General features: G+C 23.9%; 7 protein-coding genes across 9 annotated transcripts in view; 1 reads left to right on the top strand and 6 right to left on the bottom strand.

The window, feature by feature from the left end:
* Positions 1 to 27,947, top strand: part of LOC127286913 (protein sprint) — a 240,967-nt gene that overhangs the window by 10,481 nt on the left and 202,539 nt on the right. Inside the window, exon 2 of one of the 3 annotated variants that reach the window (XM_051313553.1) lies at positions 24,167 to 24,202. The exons of the other annotated variants lie outside the window; for them this stretch is intronic. The gene's annotated coding sequence lies outside the window, so the exon portion shown is untranslated. The remainder of the gene's footprint in view (positions 1 to 24,166; positions 24,203 to 27,947) is intronic. 3 annotated transcript variants of the gene reach the window in all.
* The window catches only part of LOC127286969 (uncharacterized), a 38,646-nt gene continuing 10,796 nt past the window's right edge, over positions 98 to 27,947 (bottom strand). Inside the window, exons 6-19 of the mRNA XM_051313637.1 lie at positions 16,328 to 16,439; positions 16,150 to 16,208; positions 15,372 to 15,432; positions 12,171 to 12,259; positions 11,679 to 11,790; positions 11,470 to 11,531; positions 10,498 to 10,585; positions 10,171 to 10,259; positions 9,914 to 10,022; positions 2,789 to 2,859; positions 1,904 to 1,982; positions 724 to 812; positions 540 to 642; positions 98 to 327 (exon numbers count right to left, since the gene is read on the bottom strand). Of these exons, the coding sequence (XP_051169594.1) occupies positions 242 to 327; positions 540 to 642; positions 724 to 812; positions 1,904 to 1,982; positions 2,789 to 2,859; positions 9,914 to 10,022; positions 10,171 to 10,259; positions 10,498 to 10,585; positions 11,470 to 11,531; positions 11,679 to 11,790; positions 12,171 to 12,259; positions 15,372 to 15,432; positions 16,150 to 16,208; positions 16,328 to 16,439 (1,209 nt within the window). The 3' untranslated portion in view covers positions 98 to 241. The remainder of the gene's footprint in view (positions 328 to 539; positions 643 to 723; positions 813 to 1,903; positions 1,983 to 2,788; positions 2,860 to 9,913; positions 10,023 to 10,170; positions 10,260 to 10,497; positions 10,586 to 11,469; positions 11,532 to 11,678; positions 11,791 to 12,170; positions 12,260 to 15,371; positions 15,433 to 16,149; positions 16,209 to 16,327; positions 16,440 to 27,947) is intronic.
* On the bottom strand, positions 7,378 to 11,076 carry LOC127286944 (uncharacterized). The gene is made up of 5 exons (XM_051313615.1): positions 10,923 to 11,076; positions 10,498 to 10,585; positions 10,171 to 10,259; positions 9,914 to 10,022; positions 7,378 to 7,564 (listed from the first exon to the last, which is right to left on the bottom strand). Exons 1-5 carry the CDS (start codon positions 10,965 to 10,967, stop codon positions 7,464 to 7,466), a joined length of 432 nt encoding a protein of 143 aa, XP_051169572.1. The 5' UTR covers positions 10,968 to 11,076; the 3' UTR covers positions 7,378 to 7,463.
* On the bottom strand, positions 11,368 to 12,696 carry LOC127286947 (general odorant-binding protein 19d). The gene is made up of 5 exons (XM_051313618.1): positions 12,604 to 12,696; positions 12,417 to 12,510; positions 12,171 to 12,259; positions 11,679 to 11,790; positions 11,368 to 11,531 (listed from the first exon to the last, which is right to left on the bottom strand). The coding sequence occupies exons 1-5, from the start codon at positions 12,646 to 12,648 to the stop codon at positions 11,455 to 11,457; spliced, it is 417 nt and encodes a 138-aa protein (XP_051169575.1). The 5' UTR covers positions 12,649 to 12,696; the 3' UTR covers positions 11,368 to 11,454.
* On the bottom strand, positions 12,910 to 15,823 carry LOC127286949 (uncharacterized). The gene is made up of 5 exons (XM_051313620.1): positions 15,631 to 15,823; positions 15,372 to 15,432; positions 15,026 to 15,102; positions 13,367 to 13,484; positions 12,910 to 13,252 (listed from the first exon to the last, which is right to left on the bottom strand). Exons 1-5 carry the CDS (start codon positions 15,673 to 15,675, stop codon positions 13,140 to 13,142), a joined length of 414 nt encoding a protein of 137 aa, XP_051169577.1. The 5' UTR covers positions 15,676 to 15,823; the 3' UTR covers positions 12,910 to 13,139.
* On the bottom strand, positions 15,987 to 21,503 carry LOC127286948 (uncharacterized). The gene is made up of 5 exons (XM_051313619.1): positions 21,382 to 21,503; positions 20,854 to 20,941; positions 20,230 to 20,321; positions 16,328 to 16,439; positions 15,987 to 16,208 (listed from the first exon to the last, which is right to left on the bottom strand). The coding sequence occupies exons 1-5, from the start codon at positions 21,424 to 21,426 to the stop codon at positions 16,132 to 16,134; spliced, it is 414 nt and encodes a 137-aa protein (XP_051169576.1). The 5' UTR covers positions 21,427 to 21,503; the 3' UTR covers positions 15,987 to 16,131.
* LOC127286951 (uncharacterized) lies at positions 24,208 to 27,187 on the bottom strand. Its single transcript, XM_051313622.1, has 5 exons — positions 26,707 to 27,187; positions 26,404 to 26,482; positions 26,232 to 26,302; positions 26,038 to 26,149; positions 24,208 to 25,065 (listed from the first exon to the last, which is right to left on the bottom strand). The coding sequence occupies exons 1-5, from the start codon at positions 26,749 to 26,751 to the stop codon at positions 24,977 to 24,979; spliced, it is 396 nt and encodes a 131-aa protein (XP_051169579.1). The 5' UTR covers positions 26,752 to 27,187; the 3' UTR covers positions 24,208 to 24,976.

Genomic DNA, 27,947 nt, shown 5'->3' with positions numbered 1-27,947 from the left:
CGAATGTCGCTTGAGTTTGAAAATTATCCCGCGCTCTTTATAGCAGTTAGGTTTATTAGCTGTCGTTTCAAAGTGCGTCTAGAGAGAGAACGTTAAATTTCACAATACTGATATACGTAAATATTATTCTTAAAAATTTTTTTTTTATAAAAACACTTATTCTTTATAATTGTTTCATTTTATAAAATTTTAATTTTAAAATACATTCTTTTTTAACTTAAAATTTAAGACATTCTTTTTCTTAAGGGAAAAAGAATATTTCCGGATCCTGTTCGTAATTACATTTTACATATTGATAAGCAAGTTCACATTCTTCGTCGGCCGTTACTGAAATAAATGTTATCACGTCAGATATAAATAATAAAATTAATTTATTATTATTATTATTATTATTATTATATATGTAAAATTAGTATATTTATTCAATAAATATAATAGTTAATTAAATCAGAAAACAAATGAAAAATAATGAAATCATAAGTAAATTAAATATTCTTATGAGGTAAATAGTTTTTAATATAGAGAAAATTATAACATACTTGATGTGCATTTTTTTGCTGCAGCAATCAATCGATCACTATTTACGGGCATAAGAGATATTTGAGCCAATACAACGCCTTCATCAATTTTACCGTTTTTAATCTGCAAAATAAAATAATCAAAGTATTTTAGATTATATAAGATAAAACTCAGCAATTTATGATAAAACACACTGAACCTTACCATCTTTGACATTTTTGCTATACATCTCATATAACACTTTAAATTTGGATCTTCAGGAAATTGTCCGTTTCTTACATTTACTGCTAATTCTGTTTAATGATAATTAGGAATTATTGAAAAAAATAAAATTATAGTTCTGTGTATTTTATAAATATAAATATATAAGTATAAATTAGGAAAAAATATATATATTTCAATGATAATAAATAAACAGCTTTGACTCCATGTTACTTACGATATTTTTTATTCCAAAGACCCCCAAAATTAGCGATTTCAGATAGCAGATGACAGTGAGTAAAAGTCTTTTATTTTTCAATCTGTACAGGCTTTACTCCCTCTCGTCTGCTATCTAAATAAGCGCCATTTTTGTGTCTGTGGGATAAAAAAAAATGCAAAAACAAAGTTTTAAAATACTTAAAAACAAAACTGAGAAAAACTGATTAATTTTGTTAAATTAATTTATTATAAAATTCTAAACATTGACATCACACCTAACCTCACATTTTCTAAAAGTTTCCAAAACATATTATAATAATTAAGGGGAGGCACCACCTTTATTTTAACCCCTCCCCCCTACAGCACCGAAACTTTCCTGAAAATTTAGTAAATATTTACTTGCAATATTGGGAATATTTAATTGCAAAGTTTAGTGAAAATTGTGTAAAGATTTAAATGTCCCGATTAAATAAATGTTTAGTGTGAAACTTTCCTGAATATTTAAATGAAATTTTTGCCTATAATTATAATTAGGCCCCTTTAAATTTTAATGATCGCACTATATTATATTTTTTAATTACACCATTTGGTTCCTAAAAACATACAACAAAGAAAATTAATTTTTGACCATTTTAGATATTGTATTTTTTAAAAAAAATTAAAAATTTTGAAAATCCATAACACGCTGTTAAAAAAGCTTGTCCAAAAAATTGTTGATGAAATATAATGAAAATTGTGAAAGTAGTTTAATTTTGAAAAAAACCATTCAATATTTTAAGAGTAAAGTTCCTGACAAAAATAAAATTTCGAATCCAACAACAATTACATGCTTTTTGAAAGAAAATGTACAAAATAAAAATGAGATTACAAGTGATATAAAAAAAAGAGTATTAAAATATATTAAATTTTTAATTTTATTTGAACCCAAATTTAATTATTATTTATAATATTTTAAAATGCTTACGTGGATCAACTGGTACTTTAGCTAAACAAGATTTTCGCATTCCTTTTGCCATGTTTTCAACTTGGTCCATTGACATGCCCTAAAACATAATAAACTCTATAAAGATAAATTGTAATTTATGTAAAAAAGAATAAATAAAAATCTTAAAGAAAATTCAAACTAAATCAAAATAAGTATTGAAAGTTCACCCAGAGAAATGTTTTAATTCAAACAAATATAATACATTTCAATTAAATAAACGTATATTTATAACAGAGCCTTATAGCTTTCTTATTTGGCGTAAATAAAAATTTTATTTGTCATAAATAAAAAATTTATTTAAATCAAATAAAATTTATTTCAAACAAATAGAAATATTTATTTGGCTCTGAGACAAATATATCTTTTTTCTGGGTGTAAAACTTAATTTCGCACAATTAAATAGGTATATAGAAAGTACACAAATCTTTAATTATTTAATTGATTTAAAAAAATGTCTTAAAATTAAACCTTCTTGTTGAAATATTTTCCACAAATAAATTATAACATTATAATGATAAAGAAAAATAATTCCAACAATAATTGAGGGTCCCGATCAAAGAACCGGTTATAACTTTTTAAAACTCGAAATCATTGGTCCCGGATTAAAAAAAAAAAATTTTAATTTTAGTTTTCTTTAAGCATTTATTTTTATAAAGAATATATGAAAATACCTAACAGAAAAATGAGGTTCAAATATTTATTATTTTGAATTTACGGGCCAGTGATTTTTAGCCTAAAAAAATTATAACCGGTTCTTTGATCTGGACCCTCAATTATTTATTATAACAACACAATTCGAATATAAGTAAATAAATAAATCTGCTTTAACAAATAAAAAATAACAAATTTTAAAACATTACTTACGCATTCTATACTTTTAAAACCACAGAAACCGATAAATGCGATAAGTACTAATAATTGAGAATTCATGATGACTTATTCTTGATGAATCTTGTTCATGAAAGGCGAATTTGGCATCAGTCTTTGCACTTTTTAGTCTCTATACATATATATATAGAGGATGTGAATTATCAAATCTTGTATATTCTAGTTGTTAAGTACTCATGATCAATTGTTAGTAATTTGACATCGTCAATTAAGCAAAATTACATGTTATATCTATATATTTTTTTGTTTGTTTCTTTCTTAAATTAATTAAAAAATGATTTATTTTCTTCTTTAGTATAATAAATGTGTTTAATTACTTTTTAATGTTAAGAGATCAAAGTATTTTATGTGAAAAAAAAAATTATTTTCAAATAATGCGTATCACTATTTTTTTTTTAATGATGTTTACTTATTGTTAACTAATTCTTGATTACGTAAATTCATTATGTAAGACAATGCTGATTTAATTATGGGTTCTTTTTATATGACATAACTAGACTCAATCAAAAAACAATATCAACTGACAATTTAGTCAATTTACAATTTTTGAACTTTAATTTTCTTTAATTGAATGAACGCAACAGCATTTAAGTTTAGTTTTAGAGAAATGGTTTTGTTCATAAGGTAAGAGAAAGAATATTTTTAGTTATTTTTCAAATAATGATTATATTGATATATCATTTTTTAAATACATTTTTTTGATTTAATTTTTCTGTAAACGAAATTCTTCTTATTTTATTTTTCAACTTGCACGGCAAAGAATGAGTTATAGTTATATGGATGCTAATGAATGTTTGCTGAAAAAATTTGCTACAGCAACTAAAATTTTTGCTAAAGGTGCTAAAAAGTTTGCTGCGACATTTCATAAAACATTAAAATTAGCTATAGGATTCCTCTATTATTGAGAATAATTAATTTTTTATGCAAATAATAGTATAATTTAAAGTAAGGGGTTGGTTGTAACAAATTTAAAAATATTGTAAAGATTATGAATGATTTTTTTATAATTATTATAATTGCTTTAATTTGTGAATTATTAATCATAACAATTAAATATTGAAACTATGATAGGTTGAGCTTTTATTATTTAAAAATAAGTACAATAAAATCATAAAATACATTTTTTGCTAAATATTCTTAAAATATTATAGCGCCAACTACAAGTAGAAAAAAGTTTGCCGTGAGAGCGAATTTTTTGCTGCTACACCAAACTCTGCTCATTGATATATATAAACAGCGAATAAGTTTACTGTGGAGTTTAAATTCTTAATTTTTTGTTTTTTTTATTTCCTTTTTTATAACTTTTTAGCAAATCTAGCAAATATTTTAATTGCTGTGACATATTTTTTCAGCAAACATTTGTTAGCATCTTTAGCTAATTCATTCTTTTCCGTGTGTAATAACAAATTTTTTTTTTTAAAATCATTTTCTATCTTTTGCATTAAAATTTTATAGAAAATTTAAAAATTTCAGCAGTTTCATAAGAAGAAAATATACTAAAATACAACCTGACCTACACACGCATAGAAGATGTTTGCTGTGGCAGCGAACTATTTGCTGACACATAAAATTACGTTTGCTAATATATCACAGAAAAAACCTAGTCTCATTTTTGTTGCAAATCAAAATGAGCCAATGCTAAACGACATAGACAGTGGCGCCACCAACCTGGTTCATTTTTGATGCACATCAAAATGAGCCGCCTATATACACGGCCCATTCTGAGTTCAGTTTTTTTCTGTGTAGGGATTACACTAATATACTTTTTATTTCAAAAATTAATGTAATTTATTTCAAAATGGGGAAAACTCATTTTTTGGACTATTTAGTCGTATGAAACTTACTAGTTTCTGACCAAATAATACTTAAAATTAATATAGACTAAATTAATTTTTGGTGTTGTTTGGTTGGAAACTAGTAAGTTTTATACGACTAAATAGTACAAAAACAGAGTTTTCTCCATTTTGAAAGAAATTATTAATTTTTAAAATAAAAAATCTTTCAGTATAGCAAAAAAATTTGTTGTGGGGCCAAAAAAGGTTGATATAAGAGTTAATTTTTCAAAATTTATACTGATATTGTTTATCACAGCAAACATTTTCGTTGTCATAGCAAATAATTTGGCTGTCGTTATACGAATTTTAATAGATTCAACAACAAATATCAGTTAGCATTTGTAAACAATTTCTTTTTTTCCGTGCAGCGTGAATTTTTAATTAATTGAGAGTAATGTAAATGTGTCATTTCATGAGTTTATTGATCACTTTTCGGAGTAACCTCGTCAAATTAAATGAAACATGTTTTTTATAATATTTATTAATATAAAGGTCCAAAATAATCACTTTTTAAATAAAAACAATTATTTATTTAAAAGATACAACAATAAGTAATAAAAAAATTTACTTTCTTCTGGTTCACCAAATGAATAAATTGGTTTAAGGAAGAACCCCCGACTTTAGAATTCACAGAGAGTTTTTAATGAAAGTTAGCACACTTATAGATATTAGTTTGAAAAAAATGTAGTTAAATTTTTAGAGGTCGAGGTTGACTCTGACAAAAGTTATAAGCAATTTTATTTTTTCACATTTTACATGGTGTCTTATGAGAAAACGCATTTTCATGATCTTTGAAATTTAATTGTGACATATATAACAGAGAGATATTAATAAAACTTTTTACAGTTAAAGTTAAACAACCAATGATTAGATAATTTAAAAAAAAATGATCATACCTTACCTGTGAGACTCAAAATTAATTATTCTTTATAAAAAAAACACCCTTTTTTATTAATCAGCAGTTACTAAGCACAACGCTTGGCAACGTTGCTTCTTAAAGGTTAGGGTAAGCAAGAAGCGCGAAATTTGAAATTTCGAAAGTAACATAGATCCTATCTAATACTACATATCATATTTTTAATAACAATTTTTGTCAAAAATAATTTAATTACATTTCTTATTTATAAATTTAATATAATAATACAAGTACAATAGAATTTTCAATGGAAATTTTTGAGAAAAAGTTTACTTTTATCAATAACAATTATTTTAATAATAAAATCATTAAAAATTTTTAAAGCATGTCTAAAATTAATTAGTAATTAATTAGTAATTTTATTATACATTAATTACTAATTAAACATATTAAATAAATTTGCAAATAATAAATTTAAAAAATTTCATTTAACAAAATTTAAAAAATGTTAACAAGAACCGCAAAATTTATTGATGTCTTAAAAAAATGAACTGTTAGGTGAAATAAGAAAAAAAACAATTTGGTGTTTTCACAGAATTTTCTGCTAATAAATTTAATTCCGACATAATTAAAACATTTGCAGTCGACACGAAGTTAAACGGGGGAGAAACAAATACGGTGTTGCCAAGCGTTGCATTAGCACTACGTGATTCAAATAAAAACTTAAATGGACATTGTTTTGACTCGCAATGCAGAAGGGGTACCTCCTTAAAGATCAAAATTTTCCTTATTTTTCAAGCTTTAATACCGCACAAAAAAAATTAAGCATTTCGAAATAGTTAACTTGCGATTTTTGAAACAATTTATGTTTTCTTTTTTGTATTTTATTTACTCTTCCTGTACCATCAGATGAAATATTTATTATAGTGAAGTGATAAGATTAAAATTAAAAGTTAAATGTTAAAATCAAGAAGTTCAAAATCCCTATAAAAATTACGTGTTACTTCTTACCACTGTTACAACAAACCCTATAAATGTACGGTAAAATTCATTATGTATCTACTCTACTTGTACAAGAGCTCTATGCATAAACATCACCTGAGGGTCAGACGGACGACCACAACTTGCTAGTTTCATCTCAGCTACCAGTTCCTATACATGTTATCAAGCTTTATTGTCTTTCAGACACCTTGTAGTTGTATCTTACAAAGTTCTTAATATTTGCATATATCCTTCACTTTGAATAACTTGTGAAAATATAATACTTTTACATGAAATTTAACAGCAAGTGAGTCGATAAACTTCATTCTTAAAATATTGAATGGATTGATTTAAATTTTTGTGGAGATGTCTAAAAATATGATTAATAATATCTCTTGTGTGCAAAAATTGTAATATTTTGTTGAATTTATTATTACATACATAATATACTTTTATAAAATTTTAGAAAATGTGAGGTTTCTTGTGACGTCACTATAAAGTGTATTATAATAATTAATTCAACAAAATATCACAATTTTCGCACATAAGAGCAATTCCTAATCATATTTTAAACATGTTTATAAAAATTCAATAGTTTTTCTTGGAAATGTTAAATAAAAAGTATTGAAAAATTCTTTATCAATTTTGTTTCATTTAATAAAATTAAATATCTTAATATATCAATATTTATTATTATTAATTAGTTTCTGGTGTTTTTTTCTTAATATGTACATTTAATTTTTTAAAGCTTTGTTTTACTTTGTGTTTAGTATTTTCTTTTATATATTACCAAAAATTTTTATAATTTAAATAATAATTTTCATATTTTAACATATTTTTTGCTTAATTGAAATAGAGTATATTTTTAAATTAAATATATTATGAAAACAAAGTAAAAGATATTTTTTATTTATTAATATTAAGCTTATTGTTTGAGTTGAACCAAAGAAAATCATCTAAAGTTATTTTTGTATTTAAATTAATTTTCTCTGTGTGGGCCTGGCGGATGTCCGATTACTCTGTGTGTACAATGCATTAATAGATGGGCAAATTTACATTCATCCTCTTCTTTGCTTTTCACTGAAAATTAAAAAAAAGAAGATAATTTTCAATATAATTATAGTAATCATAAACAGAAAATTTTTACAGTAAATTGTCTTAAGACCAGATCCAAGTGAGGCAGCGCCATCTACATTGAAACTAAAATTTTGGAAAATTTTTAACATCCTTTTCTTGAAAACAAGAAGGTAAAATGCTTTTTCCTTTATGGATAATTGATTATTGGCAAGATATACACCAGCTAAAACTTTTTTTGAGTTAAAATAATAAAAAAAATTTTATGTGAATAAATTAAATATGAGCACTTTTTTCACAAAAACTGTAACAGTACTTTCTCAGAAATTACAATCAAAAATGCAATTTCTATTTGGAAAATTAATAAACGCTAAAAAATACACGACCTAAGATTTACCAATCACGAAAATAACAAAAAAAAGTATTTTAACGTAACATATTTTACTCATTATGACAGCCGTTTGGCAGGTTATATATATGTCACCAGACGTTTCGCAGTTTTGCCGAAAGGAGGAGATTGGCGCTGTTGCTAACCACCTGAAATACATAATCTACCAAAGGACTGTCACAATCAGTAAAGCAGTATCAATATGTTAAATATTTAATAAAATTTTTTTTTGTTATTTTCGTGATTGGTAAATCTTAGGTCGTGTATTTTTTAGCGTTTATTAATTTTCCAAATGGAAATTGCATTTTTGATTGTAATTTCTGAGAAAGTACTGTTACAGTGTTTGTGAAAAAAGTGCTCATATTTAATTTATTGACATGAAATTTTTTTTATTATTTTAATTCAAAAAAAGTTTTAGCTGGTGTATATCTTGCCAATAATCAATTATCCATAAAGGAAAAAGCATTTTACCATCGTGTTTTTAAGAAAAGGCTGTTGAAAATTTTCCAAAATTTTAGTATCAATGTAGATGGCGCTGCCTCACTTGGACCTGGCCTTAAGGACGTTGGAGAATTTATTTTGTTTCTGTTCGTTTCCCCTAGAACTTAAAATATTCCAAAGAGACCTTTTTATCAAATTATGAACGTTTACTTTTGTTCATTTTATAATATTCCGAAATGAAGGCATAATATTTGTCCTAAAAGTTGTATATTTTAATAAAATTTAAAGGGCCAATTACTAACAGAAGCAGCGTTTATGACGGTCAATTTCGTTACTATTTAATTATTTTTCACAATTTTGACAATTCATCAGTTGGTCGGTCGGTAATTTATGTGTAAATCGCGGTAGTAGGTACCGAAAGTGACTGTTGCTGGCGCCGCTACAACGAAAGCAGTTAGTAATAGGCCCTTTAAATTTTGTTAGAATATACAACTTTTAAGCCAAATAATTACTCCTTCATTTCAGAATATTTTAAAATGAACAAAAGAAAAAGTAAACGTTCATAATTTGATAATGTGCTCTTGCCCTCTCATTTTTAACAAAACCGTGAGTATTTTCTGCATAAAATGATTTCTTATGTACTTATAAAACTGATTTTTTCGCGCTCTCAAAAACCATTTCAATAAATAACTAAAATTTATTATAAATATCTTTTTTAACACTAAAAAATCACATTTTTTTACTTTCATTAACAAAACTTTATTATAATTATTCAGTAAATAGTAGTAAATCCTTTTTTGGTGAAGAAATACTATTATTTTTCCTTGCAGGGCCGTAGTAAAAGGTCTCATTGAAATATTTTCAGTTTTAGGGGAAACGAACAGAAACAATATCAATTCTCCAACGTCCTTAAGGGGAGGTTCTAGTCCAAATCGACAAACAAATTTTTTTTTATTGATTTATTTTCATTCTTAGGGTTTTAAAAATGTGTATGCCACATATGTATTCAGCCACACCGGGCTTTCTTCAGGGAGGGCTGGAGCCGCCATTTTTAATAATTTTTACTTAAAAAAATTCTGTAAAATTTTTCAAATATAAATACCATAAAACGTTTTTTCAAAAAATAATTGAGTTCGCTCAAAAAAAAATTCCTAAAATTACGTTAATTTTCGGAACTTTGGACTAGAACCTCCTCTTAAATTTAGTACACATTCAAAGTTTTAGAAAATCAATAATATTTTGCTTTTAACAGATTGTTAGGCACACAATATTTTTTTTCGACATAATACCAGTTCAATTACATTCAGTATTTTACGAGAATAGTGGTTGAAAAAATTAACATTGTGGACCTAACCATCACATGTTAAGTAGTTGTAAATTAAAATAACATTTTTTACTGCTATTTAATTTTTTTTTATACGAAAATCTGTATTCGATTATAAAATAAACGGCAACCATTTTATTTTTAATGTCAAATTAGATTAAAATATACTGCAATAAGATTATAATAAGATCAAGAGAATTACCTTGTTCATAACAATCTTGTAATGATTTCTTCATATCATCAGTGAGATCTTTAAATTGTTGTATTTTTTCGTACCACTTATCCATATTAATTTCTTTGTTGTCTTGAAGCTGTAGGGAAAATTAAATAAAAAATATATTTTGACGATGGTGCAATTTGTTAATAGTAAAGAATATAATTAAAAATAACTTTTTCTCTTACTCGTTTCAAAAATATTAATTATTGAGACATTAGACTAAAAAATTGACAGTAACTTACGATGCCATCTTTCTTCATCAAACAAGCTGGTATACAACGCATTTTTTCGTTATCAAAATCGCGCTTCTTATGAAGCTCTCTTTCTTCCTCTAAAAGTAGATGCAAAAATATTTAATTTAGAAAAAAGTTGAAAAAAAATTGAATTAATTAATTAGTCACTTGTTTCAAACTGAGAAAAAATTTACTTATTTTTAAAATTAAAAATTTGTGACGAAAACCTCTTTTAAGAAAAAAATCCCCAAAGAAATTTTAGAGCGAAATGAATAATTAATGAATGAATAAACAATACTATATTATGAATTATTTCAACAAAAAAAGTTTTGTTACCTATTGTTAATCCAAGTTCTGTACGGCATTCATCCATATTTTTCTTCATTTCCTCTGTTAGAGGAGGTGGTTGTGGAATACAATTTACCTAATGTTAAAACATTTTTTTAATTTAATTTAATTAATATATCGCCTATTAGGTAATTTATTAATAATTTAATTTATTTAATGAATATAACAATAATATGAAACAGTTTTATTTATTGAGTGAGAGGGAATATAAGTAACAAATTTTATACTTTGTTATATATATTTCTAACAATTAAATTTAATGTCCGGAATTATTCTTCTAATTTAATTATATTTTTAATGAAATATTTAACAACAAAAAGTATATGAATATTACATTGAACAATATTTGAATAAAAATAAAAAATTTTATTTATTCAAATATAAAACATTTATATAAGTAAAATATTTCTTACCACTGAAATGAACATAACTGCAGCCAAGATTAGAGAATACATCATATTTGCTTTGTAAGTTATGAACGTGTATTTCAAAACCGGAAAGAAGACTATTCACACTCTGACTGACAATTGTTGGATGTTCTCCTTTTATATGTCTAACCATCATAGTTAAAATTAACAAATTTATATATACTTCTTTTTAAACATTGGTACTAAAGATAGTTTAATTACACCACTACAGGATGTGTGCTTCCGATTTAATTGTCGCATATCTCATTTTATGTAACATCAAAATTATTAAAAATTTATCACCACTAAATAATATGTTTCGAAACCTTGAAATTATATAAAAAAACACATATACAAATAAAGCCAAAGAAAAAAAGTAAATTGTAAAAAAGTTTCTTATTTAGATTTATTTTGATATAATGAATTTTAATAATATATATATATATAAATTTCTTATGATTTAAAAATTTGTTATAATAAAATTTATTTTCTAAAATGACAGTTTTTTAATAATTTAAGTAATTTAATATTTAATTTCTCAATTTTTCCCTACGTTTCCCTGTACACAATCGTCATAAGCATTCGCCAAATCGCATTTATCTTCAATATTTTTAACTGAAAATTAATTAAATTTTACTGTTTTATAGAATAATGTTATATTATATTTAATAAAAATAAATTTATTCATTAACTTTAAAATTTATATAATAGTAAAAATAAGTTTTATTAATTTTATAAAATACTTTTCTCAAACTGCATTACCTTTATCAATACAAATTGAGATTGCTTTCATGATTTCATCAGCTTTCTCAGGATATAATGTATGTTCAATTTTTGATATTGTTTCTATGTGAAACTTATTGTTCTCGTCCAACTAAAATATAAATGATTTTTTTTATACAACATTTATTGAAATAGCTAAATAATTTTCTCAAACATTGAAACATTATTTCCCTGATGGAACAATTCAGTTCTATATAAAGGCAAAAAGCTTATTTTTAAGTAGATAAAGATATTTTGTCAAGACTATATTTATTTTTGAAAAAAAAATTCTTAACAAGCAAAGTATCTTTTTAAATAAATTTTTTTTTCGTCTTTTAATGGCTACACTCATTTTTAAAGCATTTTCTCAATTTATTTATGTGCGAATCTACCTCCTGATCTTATGTAGCTATTGTAGTGAATATTTTACATGTTATACAGCTAAATCTTTTTTTTGCATCTTTTTTGAAAATAAATCTTTTCATTTCTTACCTCATTAGATTTTTTCATAAAACATACAGAATAACAGCGCAATCTTTCTTTTGCAAAATCGCGATCTGCCCTCATTTTTTTTCCTTCTTCTGTGAAATATTAAAATTTTTTTATTTTCAATAAAATTAGAAAAAATAATAAAATTTTAAATTCGATATTAATTTTTTTTTTACTTCATAAAATTTATTTTTATGAAATATTGCTAGCAATATTTTAATTGTTAAAACAAAAAAATTTGATTATTACCCTTTGTTATATTCATTTCTTTATAACATTCATTTGCGTATTTTATCATTTTTTCTCTAAGTTGCTTGATCTCATCTTCACACTTTATAAATGACTGTTAATAAAAAAAAAAACTAACAGATTAAAAACGTACAATTGAAAAACAATTAAATTACAATGAAAATAGAGAATTAACTTATATATTTACCATTAATGCGAAAAGCACTACAATTATAAAAAAAGTAGATTTCATTATTCTCGTAAAATAATATTTTTAAGTGTATTCAAGACTGAAGTAATTTTACAACTGAGAATTTTATTTATTTCATCTTTTATTTGTACCTACTCAAACACTTACGTAATTTTCAATATAGTTTTATTTTTTTTTTTATTTGTTATTTTACCGTTAATTTTTATAGCTGACATGTCTATATGAATTTTTTACACAATTGCAAAAAAAAAACCCAAGAATTAAACGACCTTGAAAAGATATATTTATGTTATTTATGCCTTTATTCTCAAAGAATCATAATTATGTAACAATATTTTAAAATAGTATTGAAACCAAATATAATAGAATGATCGCAAAATCGAGAAAAAATATTAATATTGAAAAAAAATATTTTTTAAAAATATAAATTCAACATTTAGAAAAAAACAATTTTTGGAAATTGAAAAAGAGTCCATTTTTAATTTTTAGTTGAATTTTAATTATGTAAATTTTTTTTTAAGAATTATATATATTTATTGATTTTCATCATCGTTTTCTTCAGTATCCTTTTTATCACTCTTATATGCCTTTCGAACACATGAATTCCAAACTCCAACAAATTCACATTGATTTTTTACATCTTTTACTGAAATTTTTTATTTTTTATTAGTTATATTGCTCTAAGATTTTTTTTAATATCAATAATGTATCACAATAAAGTATAAAAAAAAGTTTACAAAAAAAATATTAATACACATACTTTTAGAGGCACATTCCATTCTTAATTGTATTAATCTCTCAAGTTTATCAGGATCAGTCACTCTTTTTTGAAGTGCAGCTTTCAAATTTTCTTCATTCACATTAAAATTGTCATCAATCTATAATGTATATTTTTGTTATACTTAATTAATATTTTATTTATTTTAAATTTTTAGGTAATTTTTCCAAAATAGTTCCTTCCCAAGCAAAAATTTCTGTCAAACGCCGATATTGACAACAGGCGCAATCATGCACCAATACTGGCTGGCCGACAGTTGACTTACCAGTCAATACTGGTTCAGTACTGATATGGATTAAATTCTGTACTGTGCCAATACTGCAAGCCAATACCGGCATGTCAGTATTTTCCAATACTGTGCCAGTATTATTGAGACAGTAACGGCAAACCAGTACTCGGTCAGTATTAATTCAATACCGAATGCCAGTATTCAGAAAAATTATGAAAATTGCGACCTCCATGAAGTTGGCGTTGACGCTCAGCGCCGAAAATTATTTTTCACAGGACCAAAAATGTCAAATTATTTCTTATTTTAAAGATTTTCGGTCCAAATATGTAATGCCTTAGAAAATACTTTTTAAGGTATTATGTGAACCCAAAACTTTTTTAAAAATGCTTTGTTATTTTTGGTCCCGTGAAAAATAATATTCGACGTTGAGCGTCGACGCGCCAACTTCATAGACGTGAAAATTGTGTATTTTTGTTGGTTAGAAATTAAATTTACATACATATTTTTTAAAAATTATTTTAATACTTCTTTTCGATTACTGCAATGCGTTCGTTAACGGAATTATGAAATTTAAATTTAATATTAAAACTTTTTAATAAAAGAAATACATAATTAATGAAGTTCTCAAATTATTTTTCTTACATTGAAAAAATATATTTCAATCAAATAAACTCTATTTTAACCAATAATTTCATTCAATTTCGGTAATTTAAACAAATACAAATAAATATATATTTTATAATATTTGAAGAAATTATTTGAATAATAAAATAAAGAGTAAAATGTTAATATAAAAAAATAACAATTTAAAAGTTATTATAATAATTTATTATTATTAATAGTTAATGCTATGAGTCGGTTCTTCGATCCAGTTGCTTAATTAATGTAAAAAGCAAAAAGAACCCTGAATTTTGAATATCTACCAGTGCTGGCTTAGTACTGGTTACTATAATTTTGCCCGTACTGACAAAATACAGAATTACTGCTAAAATCCAGTATTGAACCAGTACTGAACGCCAGTACTAAGCCATTACTAATGACCAGTACTGATAAACGTTATCATCCCAAACATATGCCAGTATTGGTTCAATATTGGCAGTCAGTACTTTGCCAGTAATTGCCAGTACTGGCGCAACATTGCGGCGGTTGTAAATTTTTGCTTGCATTTTTTCCGTGAATTGGAAAAAAAAATTATAATTATTATTGGTGAAAAATTATATATGAAACAAATAAAATATAGGTACAATTTTTTGGAGGATTTAAAAAAAAAAAATTATAAACTAATATGAAATATGATTGGACATTTTTATAATGTATAATTATTTTACAAATTTTGAGGACATGTAAAAGTAGCATTCTGGTATAGAATTAATTATATGTTTATTTATATTGATTTAATTTTTTTTACTTACTATATTTTTATTCTTGTACGCTATTACTTGACGACAATAAAGAGACCATTGTTTTTGTTTTAATTCTTGTAACTTTTCTAAAATAATTAATAGTAAATTCTAATTTCACAACTAGATGCCAATAAATGATTCTTAAGTATTTTTAGTGAAATTGTGAAAAAGTTGTAATTTCTCTGAATAAATCAGTTTATTGACAATAATATTATATTTTTATTTTCTAATAAATATAATAATAATAATAAAAGATGTTGAATTTTTTGTCTATTAGGCTAAACAGCAATTCAACATCTTTTATTCAATTATATGGATTTTTAAATTCTTTTATTATTATTATTATTATTCTTACCTTCTGGAATCAAAAGATCAGAAGCACATTGTGAAACATTAACATCACATTTAATATTATTCTAAAAAAAAATGAAGAGAATAATTTTTTAAATTATAAACAAATATTTGTTTGTCTTACAATAACAAATTAATAATTTTTCCTTTTTATATAAAACAATTATAACTTTTTACTTAAGCAAGAACAGTTTTATTTTTATAAATTATATTATTTTTTTAAAAGATATTTTTCTTTTGTGCAGTAAAAATTAGAGACTTACGATTTGCAAAAGAACAATTCCAACTAAAAATACTACACTCTTCATACTTCTCTCGTTCAGGTTTATTTTTTTTGTTTTTACTTCTATTAGAAATAAATAAAGTTTGCTTTTGTATTTATACTCCTCTTTAAAAAAACATATACAAATACAATTTACTCTATATAATTTAAAAAAAAATTTTTTCTTTTAAAAATCAGGAAGTTTATAATTTATATAATTTACACTAATTTTCTTTAACGTAATATGCGTTCATATGAAAAAAAAAAAAAAAAAACAAAATTCAATTATCAGAAAAAAAGTTTTAAATTAGATACCTACTTTAAAATTTCGAATATTTTAAGGATATAAATATACAGTTTTTTATATTTTCATTATTTATTTTTAAATATTTGAATTATATCAACAAATAGATAAGGAACAAAATTGTGTATTATAAATTTTTTTCAAGTTCAAAAATTCCTTGAAAAAAGTTTTCCTTTCAATTATTTATATGAAAAGTTATTATGCTTTCATAAATACAGCATCAACACATTTTCCATATTCTTGTGCCATATCGCATTTGTCTGTCTTCTGTTGAGCTGTAACAATGATTGAATCATTTATCTTTAAATTTAAAAAGATTTAAAATTTAATTTAATTTTTTTTTTAAGGAATATTATTTAACGAAACTCGAATATTTAATGTGATTAATTAATACCTTCTGTTACACATTTTGCATGAGTACTGTCAATATCAGCTTCAGATATAGTAGGGTTATAGCTAACCATTAATTCCTTAATTTTTTCAATTTTTATTTCTCCATCTTTCATCTAAAAATTTGCAAAGCAATGTTTCGTTAGTTAAACTTTCTATAATGAAAGAAAACTATTTTTTTTGTTCAAATAATCAGTTATTTGACTATTATTAAAAAAAAAAATTTATTTGTATCAAATAATTACAAGGAAACAAATAAAATAGCTGCAGATGCTAATAAATATTTGCTGAAAAAATTTGCTATAACAACTAAAATGTTTATTACAGCTACTAAAAATTTAGCTGTGATGTGTTAAAAAGAAAACAAAAAAATCGAGAATTTAAACCCCACGGCAAACTAATTCGCTGTCCCTATATTAACAATCAAATGACAGCAAAAAATTCGTTGCTACAACAAACTTTTTCTATGAGTTTATTATTTTTGCCAATTAAAAGTTATTTTTTTCAAATACAGAAATTATTGATTCGATTACAGTTTATTTGATTTAAATAAAAATTATTTAGTTTGAATAAAAATTATAAGTTGCAAATAAATATTTGATAATAGCTGACTAACCTATTATTTCAACCAAGTAAATTTTTTTTTTAGTGTATAAATTCATTTTCGTTTCTTTTCTGTAAATTTTTGAAAGAAAATAATATCTAGGTGAAAATTTCCCAACTGGGACACCTAAAACTGACTTTTCAAATTTAAAATATTTATTTTAATAATCTATTGCAGGAAGCCGAATTAAAAACATTCCTGAAATGCGTTTTTAAAAAAATTAATTTTTTAATTATTTATTAACAATTGAATATTTTGTTACCTTTCTAGTAAATTTGCAATTAGGGGAGACCGGGGTTACTTGGCGCACTTTTTACTCTTTGTTGTGTAACTCACTCATTTTTGCTTTTTTTAAAAAGTTAATGTATAGAAAACTTGTAATATATCAGCTTTAATTAAAAAAAAAAGAAAGTTGAAATATATTTAATACTTTTATTTTTATACCACTTTATTTGAAGCTGTGCTAAGCGCGCCAAGAAACCCCGGCCCGGGGTTGCGTGGCACATGAGTGAAATTAAAATTAATAAGGTTATTAAAGTTTAAATAATATAAGACTTAACAAAATAAGTCGTGCACTGTAATTTTACAATAAAATTTTTTTTAAATTTAAAAATTAGAAAATTTCATTTAGATTAAATAAAATTTTATATAAATGAAATCGTAAAATTACCAGAAAATATATTTTTTTTTGATAATAACTCTGTGAATATTTAAAAACCATTATTCGGTTAAATTTTTTGAATCGGATTGTTATTGGTGGTTATTAATGTGTAAATTTCATATAATCAACTTGATTTTATTAATATTTAACGAAATTTTCAGATAACCGCGCCACCTAACCCCGAATGTACTTTTGAAATATTTATTAATTTTTTATAAAAACTGTTAATATAAATCTAAAATTTTTTTTTGTTTCTTAATAACAAATGTATAGAGCTCAAAACTTAATACTTGAGCTCTTCTAAAATGAATTTTTTAAAGAGATATCACAAAAAAAGGAAGAGGTTAAAAAATTACTTTGGAGTGCCAAAATCAGTTATTTTAATCTATACTCCACAATAATTCGTGAATATTATTAAAATTTTGTATAAACTTACAGTTCATCAAGTACTTTAAGCAGAATAAAGAGAAAAATTAATGTAACTTAAGAGCATTTGAACCTTCGTGACGTCACAAATCATGGCGCATGACACGCAAACTTCTCAGGTATGTGAAAAGCACAATTTTGAATATTTTTTAAAAAAACCTTTTGGAAAATGTTCAGAATAACATAGACTCTGTCTGTTATGTGCGGAAAATTCGAAATTTTGCGTTTAAAACGTTTTTTAAACAATGTTAAGGTCACAAATCATGGCGCATGACACGCAAACTTCTCAGGTATGTGAAAAGCACAATTTTGAATATTTTTTAAAAAAACCTTTTGGAAAATGTTCAGAGAAACATAGACTATGTCTGTTATGTGCGAAAAATTCAAAATTTTGCGTATAAAACGTTTTTTAAACAATGTTTAAGTTGGTTGTCACAAGTAAGGAAAAAAACACGAATTGCTTATATGTAGGCATTGTTTAAAAAACGTTTTAAACGCAAAATTTTGAATTTTTCGCACATAACAGACATAGTCTATGTTTCTCTAAACATTTTCCAAAAGGTTTTTTTAAAAAATATTCAAAATTGTGTTTTTCACATACCTGAGAAGTTTGCGTGTCATGCGCCATGATTTGTGATGTCACGAAGGTTCAAATGCTCTTAATACTTTTGAATAAACTCAAGTGCGCCCAGCAATCCCTGCGCCAAACAGCCCCGGTCTCCCCTACTCTGTTGCTTGTTAATGAAATTTAATAAAATTTGGTGAGCATATAGAAAAATTATGTCTCTTTGAAATGCAATAGAAATTTCAATTAACCTTTATTGTTTATGCAAAAAAATTGTTTATTTAATAAACAAATGAGTATTTAAACTATTTCTCATATGTTTAAGAAAAAATTTCAAAAACGACATAAATCTACACTTTCTCAACTTTAATTTAAAGAAAAAAATTCTTAGTACCTTTAAAAATGAGTGATTCTCTGTTATCGAATTATTTATTTATTTATTTATTTATTGATACAAACGGGCAATAACAACTTTGCCCAATCGTACAAAGTACTAATTAACATAAAATGTAATAACAATAATTAATTGGCCGCATTAATATTATTGTCGTCGCTAAATACTAGATTGCGTAATTCTTTAGAAAATACATTGAACAAAACTCCGAAAAAATTTAAATCATTTTTATATTGATTTGCCTCTCGAATAAGTCTATGAATTACCGAGTTACTCAGATAATTAGTTCTGGCAAATGGCAATTTAAATAAAGGAACATTTCTTAATAATCGTTTAGGTACAAAAAGTCCAAAAAGACTCAAAAGATCTGCACAATTAAATAAACCGTTTATAATTTTAAAAACAAAAAGAAGGTCGCTAAATAAAAATTGTTGGGACAGAGATGGGATATTAAATAATAACTTGAGGTCGGCATAATCATGACTATATAAGTCGTGATATACTAATTTATACTAATATAATTTATAGTAATTCTAATTTGGCTAAATAAAAATTTGGTTTAGCGAAAATTTAATAAAATAAGAATTTGGTTAAATAACAGTTAGGCTTTAATAACAATTTTATTAAAAAAAATTCGGTTAAATAAAAATTCTTTTAAATAAAAAATCGGTTAAATAAAAATTCTGATATTGAAAAATTTGGTTCTACGTTAAATTAATTTTCTAAAATTCAAACTTAGTATAAATTAGTATAATTCGATAATAGCAGAGAATAGGCTTCGACGCGTAGTAGCGCACGGCAGTGGTGACTGTTCCAGCGCTTGCACGTCGCTTTTCAAATTCGCGTAATTCACTCATTTTTTAAAGGTACTAAGAATTTTTTTCTTTAAATTAAAGTTGAGAAAGTGTAGATTTATGTCGTTTTTGAAATTTTTTCTTAAACATATGAGAAATAGTTTAAATATTCATTTGTTTATTAAATAAACAATTTTTTTGCATAAACAATAAAGGTTAATTGAAATTTCTATTGCATTTCAAAGAGACATAATTTTTCTATATGCTCACCAAATTTTATTAAATTTCATTAACATGCAACGGAGTAATTGCAAATTTAGTATTTTAAATTTGTAAAGTCAGTTTTAGGTGTCTCAGTTGGGAAATTTTCACCCATCTACTCTATAAATACAGTTAACTAACATAGAAATTAAAAATATTGAAAAATATTAAATTTTGGGTTATAATATATAAATAACTTACTATGCCACTATCTGTCATTAAACATTCTCTCAGACAACGGTTTTTAGAGTTTGTACTATAATCATTATTTTTTAAAGCCGTCATGTATTCCTCTGTAAAATATTTTATTTTATAATTTCTAGACAAAACATTTTTTTTCAAATTAATTAATTAAAAGTATTTTTTAACCCTTCGAGGTCAACGATTAGGAATCATTTTTTACTTAACACGGAAAATTGTAAAATTGTTTACCTAAAAAAATATTATTTTATAATTTGTTGATTAATAAAAATTACAATAAATATTTATTAGACAAAAAATTATAGAATTTTTCATTTTAAAAAATTATTTATTTAAAAATCGTTTACATCATAAACGTTGCGTACTTTAAATTCGTAAAATATCAAAAGTTAAAAATATTGATGGGTTGCAACCACCCAGTGTGACCATGAGGGGTTAAATTTGGAAGTAGAAAATAATATTGAAGATAATATTAATTTTTATTAAAATTAAACGAATTATATAGGTAATATAGATTTTTATTTCATTGTATAATCTTTAAGGCGATAAATTAATTAATTAAATTTTATAGAAATTAATCATTACATGTTGAAAAAAATCGAAATAATTTAAAATAATTCTTACCTTTTGAGATGTCAAATTTATTCAAACAATTTTCTAAAACAATTTTTAAGGCCTCAGGGTAATCATTCATTTGACAATTTCCTCCTGCCTATTTGTTTTGTAATTTTAAATAATAAAAAAACAATTATTTATATTAATTCATTAAGTTACTTATAACATCAATATTAACATTTTATTATTATATTGAAAAAAAAATTCAACAGTTGCTGAGAAACAACTAAAAATATTACTTAAAAATGCAAAAAAAATGTTCATTTTTCTCAAATAAAATAGTTTTTTCAAAATAATATTCACAATTCACATACAAAAATTAATTAATTACATTACATTTTATATTTAATTTTTTAGTTCACTTATTCTTGTTAAAATTTTTACTAATTCAGATTTAGAGAGTGAGTCACAAAAATCTACTAGTCAATAATTATTATAAATTAATGAATCACTGTGGCTTACATAAATCTTTAAAACTATATTGAATTTAATTGTTGAATTAAAAAAATAAACAAATTAAAATTAATAACAATTTACCACTGCAAGAAGCAATACACCAAGGAAAAATGCAATATTTTTCATTTTAATAAAATTTTATATGTATTTAAGATTTGCAGACACAATACTGTTTTTTAAAACTGACAAGTTTTCCAAAGCTCCTGTCATATTTATATCAAGCTGTATAGATAAATACATATTCATTAGGTCAGACAATTCAAGGTGTCAGATTGAAATACATTCAAAAATACACGAGAGTGAGATAATGCGATAATCTAGAATTTTTACATAAGAACATTTAATTACCTATCAAAATTGCCGTATATGAATCGTTTTACTCTATTGTTAAGATCTTTTTATTACACCATGGTTTATGAAGTTTCTCAGAAAACAGGAATAATTAAAAATTTTTAAATGAGCTTTAATTGGAGTAATAATTCCAATGTTATAGTATAGTATAGTATAGTTGTATTTTTGAAGATGCAAATCTTTTCATAATATCGGATCTACTTTTGTGTTTATTCATGCAGAAACAAGGAAATGTGAGAAAAAAAACTGTATACTTGAAAGTAAGTTAATTTTTATGAAAAATAAAACAATTATTTATTGTTATAGTTATTTTTTTAAAATTTATTATTTTAAAAGTTTTCATTTTGCAATCGGTTTGAAAAAAAAACTTAATTTACAATTATTATCTATATACCTATTTTATTATTTAATTTTTTTTAGTCTTTATATTTTTTTTAATTATTATTATAGGGTCATTAAAAATTTTTATTTAAAAATGTTAAAACAGAATTTTCAAAAACCACTGGAAATCTACTTACTTTGAAATAATAAGAATTAAAAATTTTGTTTAACTAATCTTAAATAATAATTTTTTAAAATTAAAGTTACACTTTTGAATTAGGTTGCATTATATTAGTTGTTACTCATTGGGGTTTTTGGGTTAACTAGTTATGAATTTAATTTCAGATTCGTAATCAACGATCCTTAAACTCTCCTAGTAAAGAGTTTTAAGTAAATCTAATAATTATTTTTAAAAAATATCAGCCCTTTTAGATCCGCCATTTTGAATTTGGAAAATTTGATGACAGATTCGTAATCAGCGAATTCGTAAATCACCGAGTAACAAGATTTAAGCGAATCCGATTAATTTTCAAAAACTTCTTATTCTTATTTCATGAGTTCAAAAGCCCCCAAGTAACAAGTTTGGAATTTCAATTATAAAAAAATAGTTTCAGTTGGAAAGAAAAAATTATTTATTTTAAATAAATAAATTATTGATTCAAATAAAAATTATTCGGTCCAAATAAATATTTATTTGATAATAGACTAGTAACCGATTATTTGAACCAAATGAATTTTATTTTTTGTGTTTAAAGTTTAAAAGCAAATTGTTCCATTTAAATTAAGAATATTCTTTTTTGTAAACTATAATAAAAAGTATTTTTTCTAAATTATAAAAATAAAAATTGTTCAGTATTTTTTATTTATGTATTATATTTCATATATTAAATAATTACATCTTAATCATTTCAATCAATCGAAAATGCAATCTCTCACTTCATTAAATAATTCGCAATCTTCTTCAACGTATGGAACTGAAACATTAAATTATTAATTTTTATTATTATTATTATTATTATTATTAGCAATGTGTTTTTAAATATTATAAATAATGTTTACTTTTTTGGACGCAGCTCTCGATTATTTCTTCTAACTCATCAATATCACTTGCATTAAAATAACTTTCATCCTCGCTTTCATCTGAATCATATAAAATATCGATGAAATATTTTAAAAATTCTTTATCATTAATTTTTCCATTTTGTATCTGAAACAAATTTATGGTATAAATAGAACATAATTATGTAACTTTCAAATAATTGAAAATATTTTTTATTTTTCCTTACTATGCCAACTTTTTTAGCAACACAAGAATTAAAACATGTAAGATCCGTTTCACTTGAATCAAATTCGTCAACTGAAAATTATTTTTGAAAAAATTGTTTTAAAATTCAACAGACAATTTGTTAATTACTATTAAACATATAAAAATTTCATAATTCAATATTTAAAAAGCAGAATATTAACAATAAATGAATGTTTAAAAAAACAATAGGTATAACAATAAAATATTAATTTTGATTTTATTCACCTGAAATATTGAATTCCCTTAGACAACCATCATAAGCTTGTTCTAACTCATCAGACAATGTTAATGTTTGTTTAAACTATTAAAAAATAAATAAAGCAATCACTTTACAATTTTTGCTAAATCGAATGAATTTCATTAATGAAATTTGTAAAAACTCACCAATGCTGAATAAAATACAGTTAAAAAGAGCAAAATTACTATCATTTTTTTTTTTTTTTTTTGATACTTTTCTTTACTTGTAATTCTGAGTGATATATTTTTAACTGGAATTAACCACATATGAGCATCCTTTTATATTCATCACAAATGTTTGTGATTTAAAAGATTGAAATAATTATTGTTGAATGACAGGAAACTGGACAATAATAATTTTTTTACTGGATTTATTTACACTAAAGTGATTAAAAACAAGGTTTTTGATAAGTTTTTTTTTAAATATAAGGTATAATAATTCAACAGTTGGTTATCAAATTAAATGATTTCGTGTTATTTATAATAAACTTCATCACGAGATTGAATTTTTAGTGTTTTTTATATTGTTGAATAATATAATTATGTAACTTTATCTATTTATAATTTTAGAATTTATAATTATTTATACATCAATGTTATTTATGATTTGTTTAATAATTATTTATGATAATTGTTTATTTTTATTTCTAGGTAAGTTCAAAGGATTGTGTGGCTTCTAATCAACTAGTGAGTTAATTTTCATTTTTTTATATTTCAATTCACTATTTTTTAATTGTATAATTAATTTAATCAAGATTTTTACAATTACTGTTTTAGTACTTAAGATTAATTAACAATAATTGTGAATATAAAATTTGGAATAAGAATTAAAAATTTCACACGTACTGGGGATTGAACCCCAGACCAAAAGGGACGCATCGCTCACAAAAACTGTCCATCGCTGACCATGTAGCCACGCTGATTTGCTGATTGACTATGTTCTAATAACGTTGAGAATTAATATTTTTATCCTCAAAATAAATATATTTTAAATGTAATTATAAATACATTTCATCTTATAATATATAAAATAGATAGTTTTAATTCATCGTCAACTTTGATTTTTCTCACATGGGAAATTTTTGAGTAGGTACATACATTCTTTTTTTTAAATATTCACTAAATAGTAGTATAGATGTTAATTTTTTTTGGATTTCATAATTGTAGTAAAGATAGAAATTGTTTTTTTTTAAATCCACATTTTATTTTTTAAAAATCATTAAAAATGAGCTTTTGCCTGTCAACGTCTTTTCCCCCGTCAAATAAATTATAAATCTGAAAAGGCCCGAAGTTGACGGGCAAAAGCTCATTTTTAATGATTTTTCAAAAAAAACCAATTTCCATCTTTACTATTTATTAAATACTTCAAAGATATTCATATTTTAGTATTCTTTTTTTTTATATTTTTTTATTGTTCTTAGAATCATATGCCTTGTGAGTTATATAAAATAATTTTCTATCCTAATTTTTATTTTCATTTGGAAATAGTTGCTGGTCAACACATTTCTGTAAGTGTAGATATTGCTCACATGCGTCTGTCAAGTCAGGCACTAAACATTCAAAACGATCACTGATTACATGTTTGTTATTTGAATTTTTATTTTTATTCCACCTAAAGCTAATAAAAAAATTCTCAGTAGAGTGGAAAATTATTTTTTAAATTTGTTATAATAATTTGTGAAAGAAATATCTTTTATGAAAATTTTCAGATCGAAAATCAAATTATTTTTTAGATATAGGGGAATATACTCAGGGTTGGACACTTTGCTTTTCTTAAAATAAGAACACTAGTTCCACCTATGCACGGACGTGACAAAGCTTCTCGTAGTGAAACCTAACTTTTTGTGACATTACATTTTTGGAGGATCAAAAGTAGCGTCTGCTGTGACGTCGGTGCATTTGTAGAAGCAAAAAAGTTTTGTAAGCAATGTGATTAAACATAAAAAATGAATAAAGAAAACAAGAAATCGGTAAGGTAAGTTTATTGCATCTATTGTGGGGTTCATGATTGAAGAAAAAATGAAGTGCAAAATCGAATCGCGAAACATGTCTGGTTATGGTTAGCACAATTCCATAACGTTCAACCCTGACGAGATTTTTTTTTAATGATCAGGACTTTTTTAATTTTAGACCAATCAATTTACGATCTGCAGCAAAAGTGTTCCTCTTTTGTACATTATTCTAACAATATAACTCAATTGACTAAATTTATTTTTTAAATAAAGATTATAAACAAAGTCCAAAACGGTGTCCAACCCTAAATATATTCCCCTACATAATAACAATTATTATATTATTGTCAATTATGGAAGTTATTGATAAATTCAACAAATTTGAATTGTTAAATTTAAAATTAAAAATTTTAAGAATTAAATATAAATACACACTTAAAAAAAATCTTTGATTTATTTTTTAGGCTGAATTTAAGATATAAACAATTTCAGACTTTGATTTTTTTATTTAAAGCAATTTGAAAACTCTTTAAGAGAAAGAAAGAAAAAATAAAAAAAGAATTAACTTACAATTTTCACCACAAAATTTATAAGCTTTCAATTCGTCCTGAACCGCTCTTGAATCCTCAACATCAAGCAAATATTTTGCATATTTTTCCAAATCAAATTTCCTGTCTTTAATCTATAAATTTTACAGAGAATTTTTCAAAATACTAAATTATTTTCTGCATTAATTTCCAATCCCATGATTTTATATTACTCACTATTCCTGCTTTTACAGCAATACAAGAATTGAAGCAAGTTAAATTCACTTGTGTTGAATAAATTTCGTTCACTATATAACATAAAATTGAAAATACATTACTTGTCAGCCATAAAATTAAAATATATTACTTGTCAAAATTTTTGAAAAAAAAATATATTAAAATTTACAACCTGTGATATCGTATTCTTTTAAACAAAGATCAAAAGCTCCATCCATTTTGTCTACATTACTTTGACATGTTATTTTCTTCTAAAATATCATAATTATTAATGTGCATTGACACTTTAAAATTCTTTACTTATATAATTATCAATTATTTTATTATGAAAGTAAAACTAATTATTCAAGTGTAAAATTAATTTTCTTTTATTAAACTGGTGAATATAATAATTATTGTAAAAATAATGAATTATTTTATTATGAAGTTAGCATTTTATTAGCCAAACAATTAATTAATTGTCTCATTAACTTACCTGAATCATAAATAATGACACTAAAAACACTAAAAATACCTTCATTATTTTTATTTTCACTTATTCTACAAATGGAAAAAGTTAAGCCAAGCAGGTACTGAACTTTTTAAAATATTTTCTATCGTTTATATATGTAAAGGATACACATATGCCCTGTTCCTCTATAAGTTGAAACAATGATTCAAAACATAACACCGGAAACTGGATTGTAATCTTGAATCATATATTCTTGTAAACAAAGGCACTTTCATTGAAAATGCAATGCAGAATGCTAATTTACGAATTTGAAAAAAAAAACTTTCTATCATTTTCTTGGAAATTCCATGTAGTTAATGCTAAAACACTATTTGCAATTTGTACATAAAAAAAGATTGCACTTAAATTTAAATACTATATGTATATACCCGTGTAGAAATCACCAACGTATGCCTAAAATGATTGTTGGCCCAACATTGGTTCTACCTTGGCAGCCCCTGTTTATATATTCTAGACTGGTCCTAACTTGGACTTAGCTAGAACATCTAGTTAAGTGTTAGAAAATTTTTTATGAAAAAAAGTGATTGAATTTTGGATTTGTAAAATAATCTCAGATAATACTTAAATAATTAATTGATAATTATTTATATGGTTTTAATTATTTATTAATTTCCAGTAAATATTGAAAGACATTTTTTCATAGTTATATTTGTTAATTTATTTAATTGTTATATATATTGCCAAATAATATATTTCAAAATTATTTTGTTGAATTTTTATTTGTTTAAACAATTTATTGTTCATAATTTATAACTTTTTTAAATATCCATAGACAGCAGCACAATTTTATAAATTTGTTACCTTCTCTTAGTAGTTATTAATTTAAAGGTTATAAATAAAATAAAATATAGAATTAAATTTTGCAACAACTATTATGTTAAATTGTTTGAACAAATAATTGTTTCTATTTATTAACATTTTTCATAATTTCCCTAGAAAAATGCAGTATTTTTTTCCTATTTTTGCAATTTATCAAACAAAATATAAAGTTATAATAGTTATTAATTAACTTTTTTTGTAGTACACCTAGAAAAATGCAGTTTTTTCTTAATTTTATAATTATCAAGTAGAATAATATAAACTTGATTAAATTGTAAAATTAGGAAAAAGCTGCATCTTTCTAGGTGCACTACAAAAAAGTTAATAAATAACAACAATAAATTGTTTAAACAATTGTTGAATTAATAATTTTACATCAAATCTAT

This window comes from Leptopilina boulardi, unplaced genomic scaffold (genome assembly GCF_019393585.1).
Source record: "Leptopilina boulardi isolate dan_hultmark-lab unplaced genomic scaffold, ZJU_Lbou_2.1 LbouV2_366, whole genome shotgun sequence".
NCBI classification, from domain to species: Eukaryota; Metazoa; Arthropoda; class Insecta; order Hymenoptera; family Figitidae; genus Leptopilina; species Leptopilina boulardi.
This window is presented reverse-complemented; position numbering and strand designations above follow the sequence as displayed.

Coding starts and splice junctions, on each gene's coding strand:
- LOC127286948 (XM_051313619.1), bottom strand. CDS start 21,426: ATGAAAAATATTGCATTTTTCCTTGGTGTATTGCTTCTTGCAGTG. Junction 20,322..20,853: donor TAAATTTGACATCTCAAAAG/GTAAGAATTATT, acceptor AATATTTTACAG/AGGAATACATGACGGCTTTA. Junction 16,440..20,229: donor TAATGACAGATAGTGGCATA/GTAAGTTATTTA, acceptor GCAAATTTTTAG/ATGAAAGATGGAGAAATAAA.
- LOC127286947 (XM_051313618.1), bottom strand. CDS start 12,648: ATGAAATCTACTTTTTTTATAATTGTAGTGCTTTTCGCATTAATG. Junction 12,511..12,603: donor TAGTGCTTTTCGCATTAATG/GTAAATATATAA, acceptor TTTTATTAACAG/TCATTTATAAAGTGTGAAGA. Junction 11,532..11,678: donor CTCAATTTGTATTGATAAAG/GTAATGCAGTTT, acceptor ATTAATTTTCAG/TTAAAAATATTGAAGATAAA.
- LOC127286949 (XM_051313620.1), bottom strand. CDS start 15,675: ATGAAGAGTGTAGTATTTTTAGTTGGAATTGTTCTTTTGCAAATC. Junction 15,433..15,630: donor GAATTGTTCTTTTGCAAATC/GTAAGTCTCTAA, acceptor ATTTTTTTTTAG/AATAATATTAAATGTGATGT. Junction 15,103..15,371: donor TGATCTTTTGATTCCAGAAG/GTAAGAATAATA, acceptor TAATTATTTTAG/AAAAGTTACAAGAATTAAAA.
- LOC127286951 (XM_051313622.1), bottom strand. CDS start 26,751: ATGAAGGTATTTTTAGTGTTTTTAGTGTCATTATTTATGATTCAG. Junction 26,483..26,706: donor TGTCATTATTTATGATTCAG/GTAAGTTAATGA, acceptor ATGATATTTTAG/AAGAAAATAACATGTCAAAG. Junction 25,066..26,037: donor TAAATTTTGTGGTGAAAATT/GTAAGTTAATTC, acceptor TTGAATGTTTAG/TGCCTGACTTGACAGACGCA.
- LOC127286944 (XM_051313615.1), bottom strand. CDS start 10,967: ATGATGTATTCTCTAATCTTGGCTGCAGTTATGTTCATTTCAGTG. Junction 10,586..10,922: donor CAGTTATGTTCATTTCAGTG/GTAAGAAATATT, acceptor TTTTAACATTAG/GTAAATTGTATTCCACAACC. Junction 10,260..10,497: donor AGAACTTGGATTAACAATAG/GTAACAAAACTT, acceptor ATCTACTTTTAG/AGGAAGAAAGAGAGCTTCAT.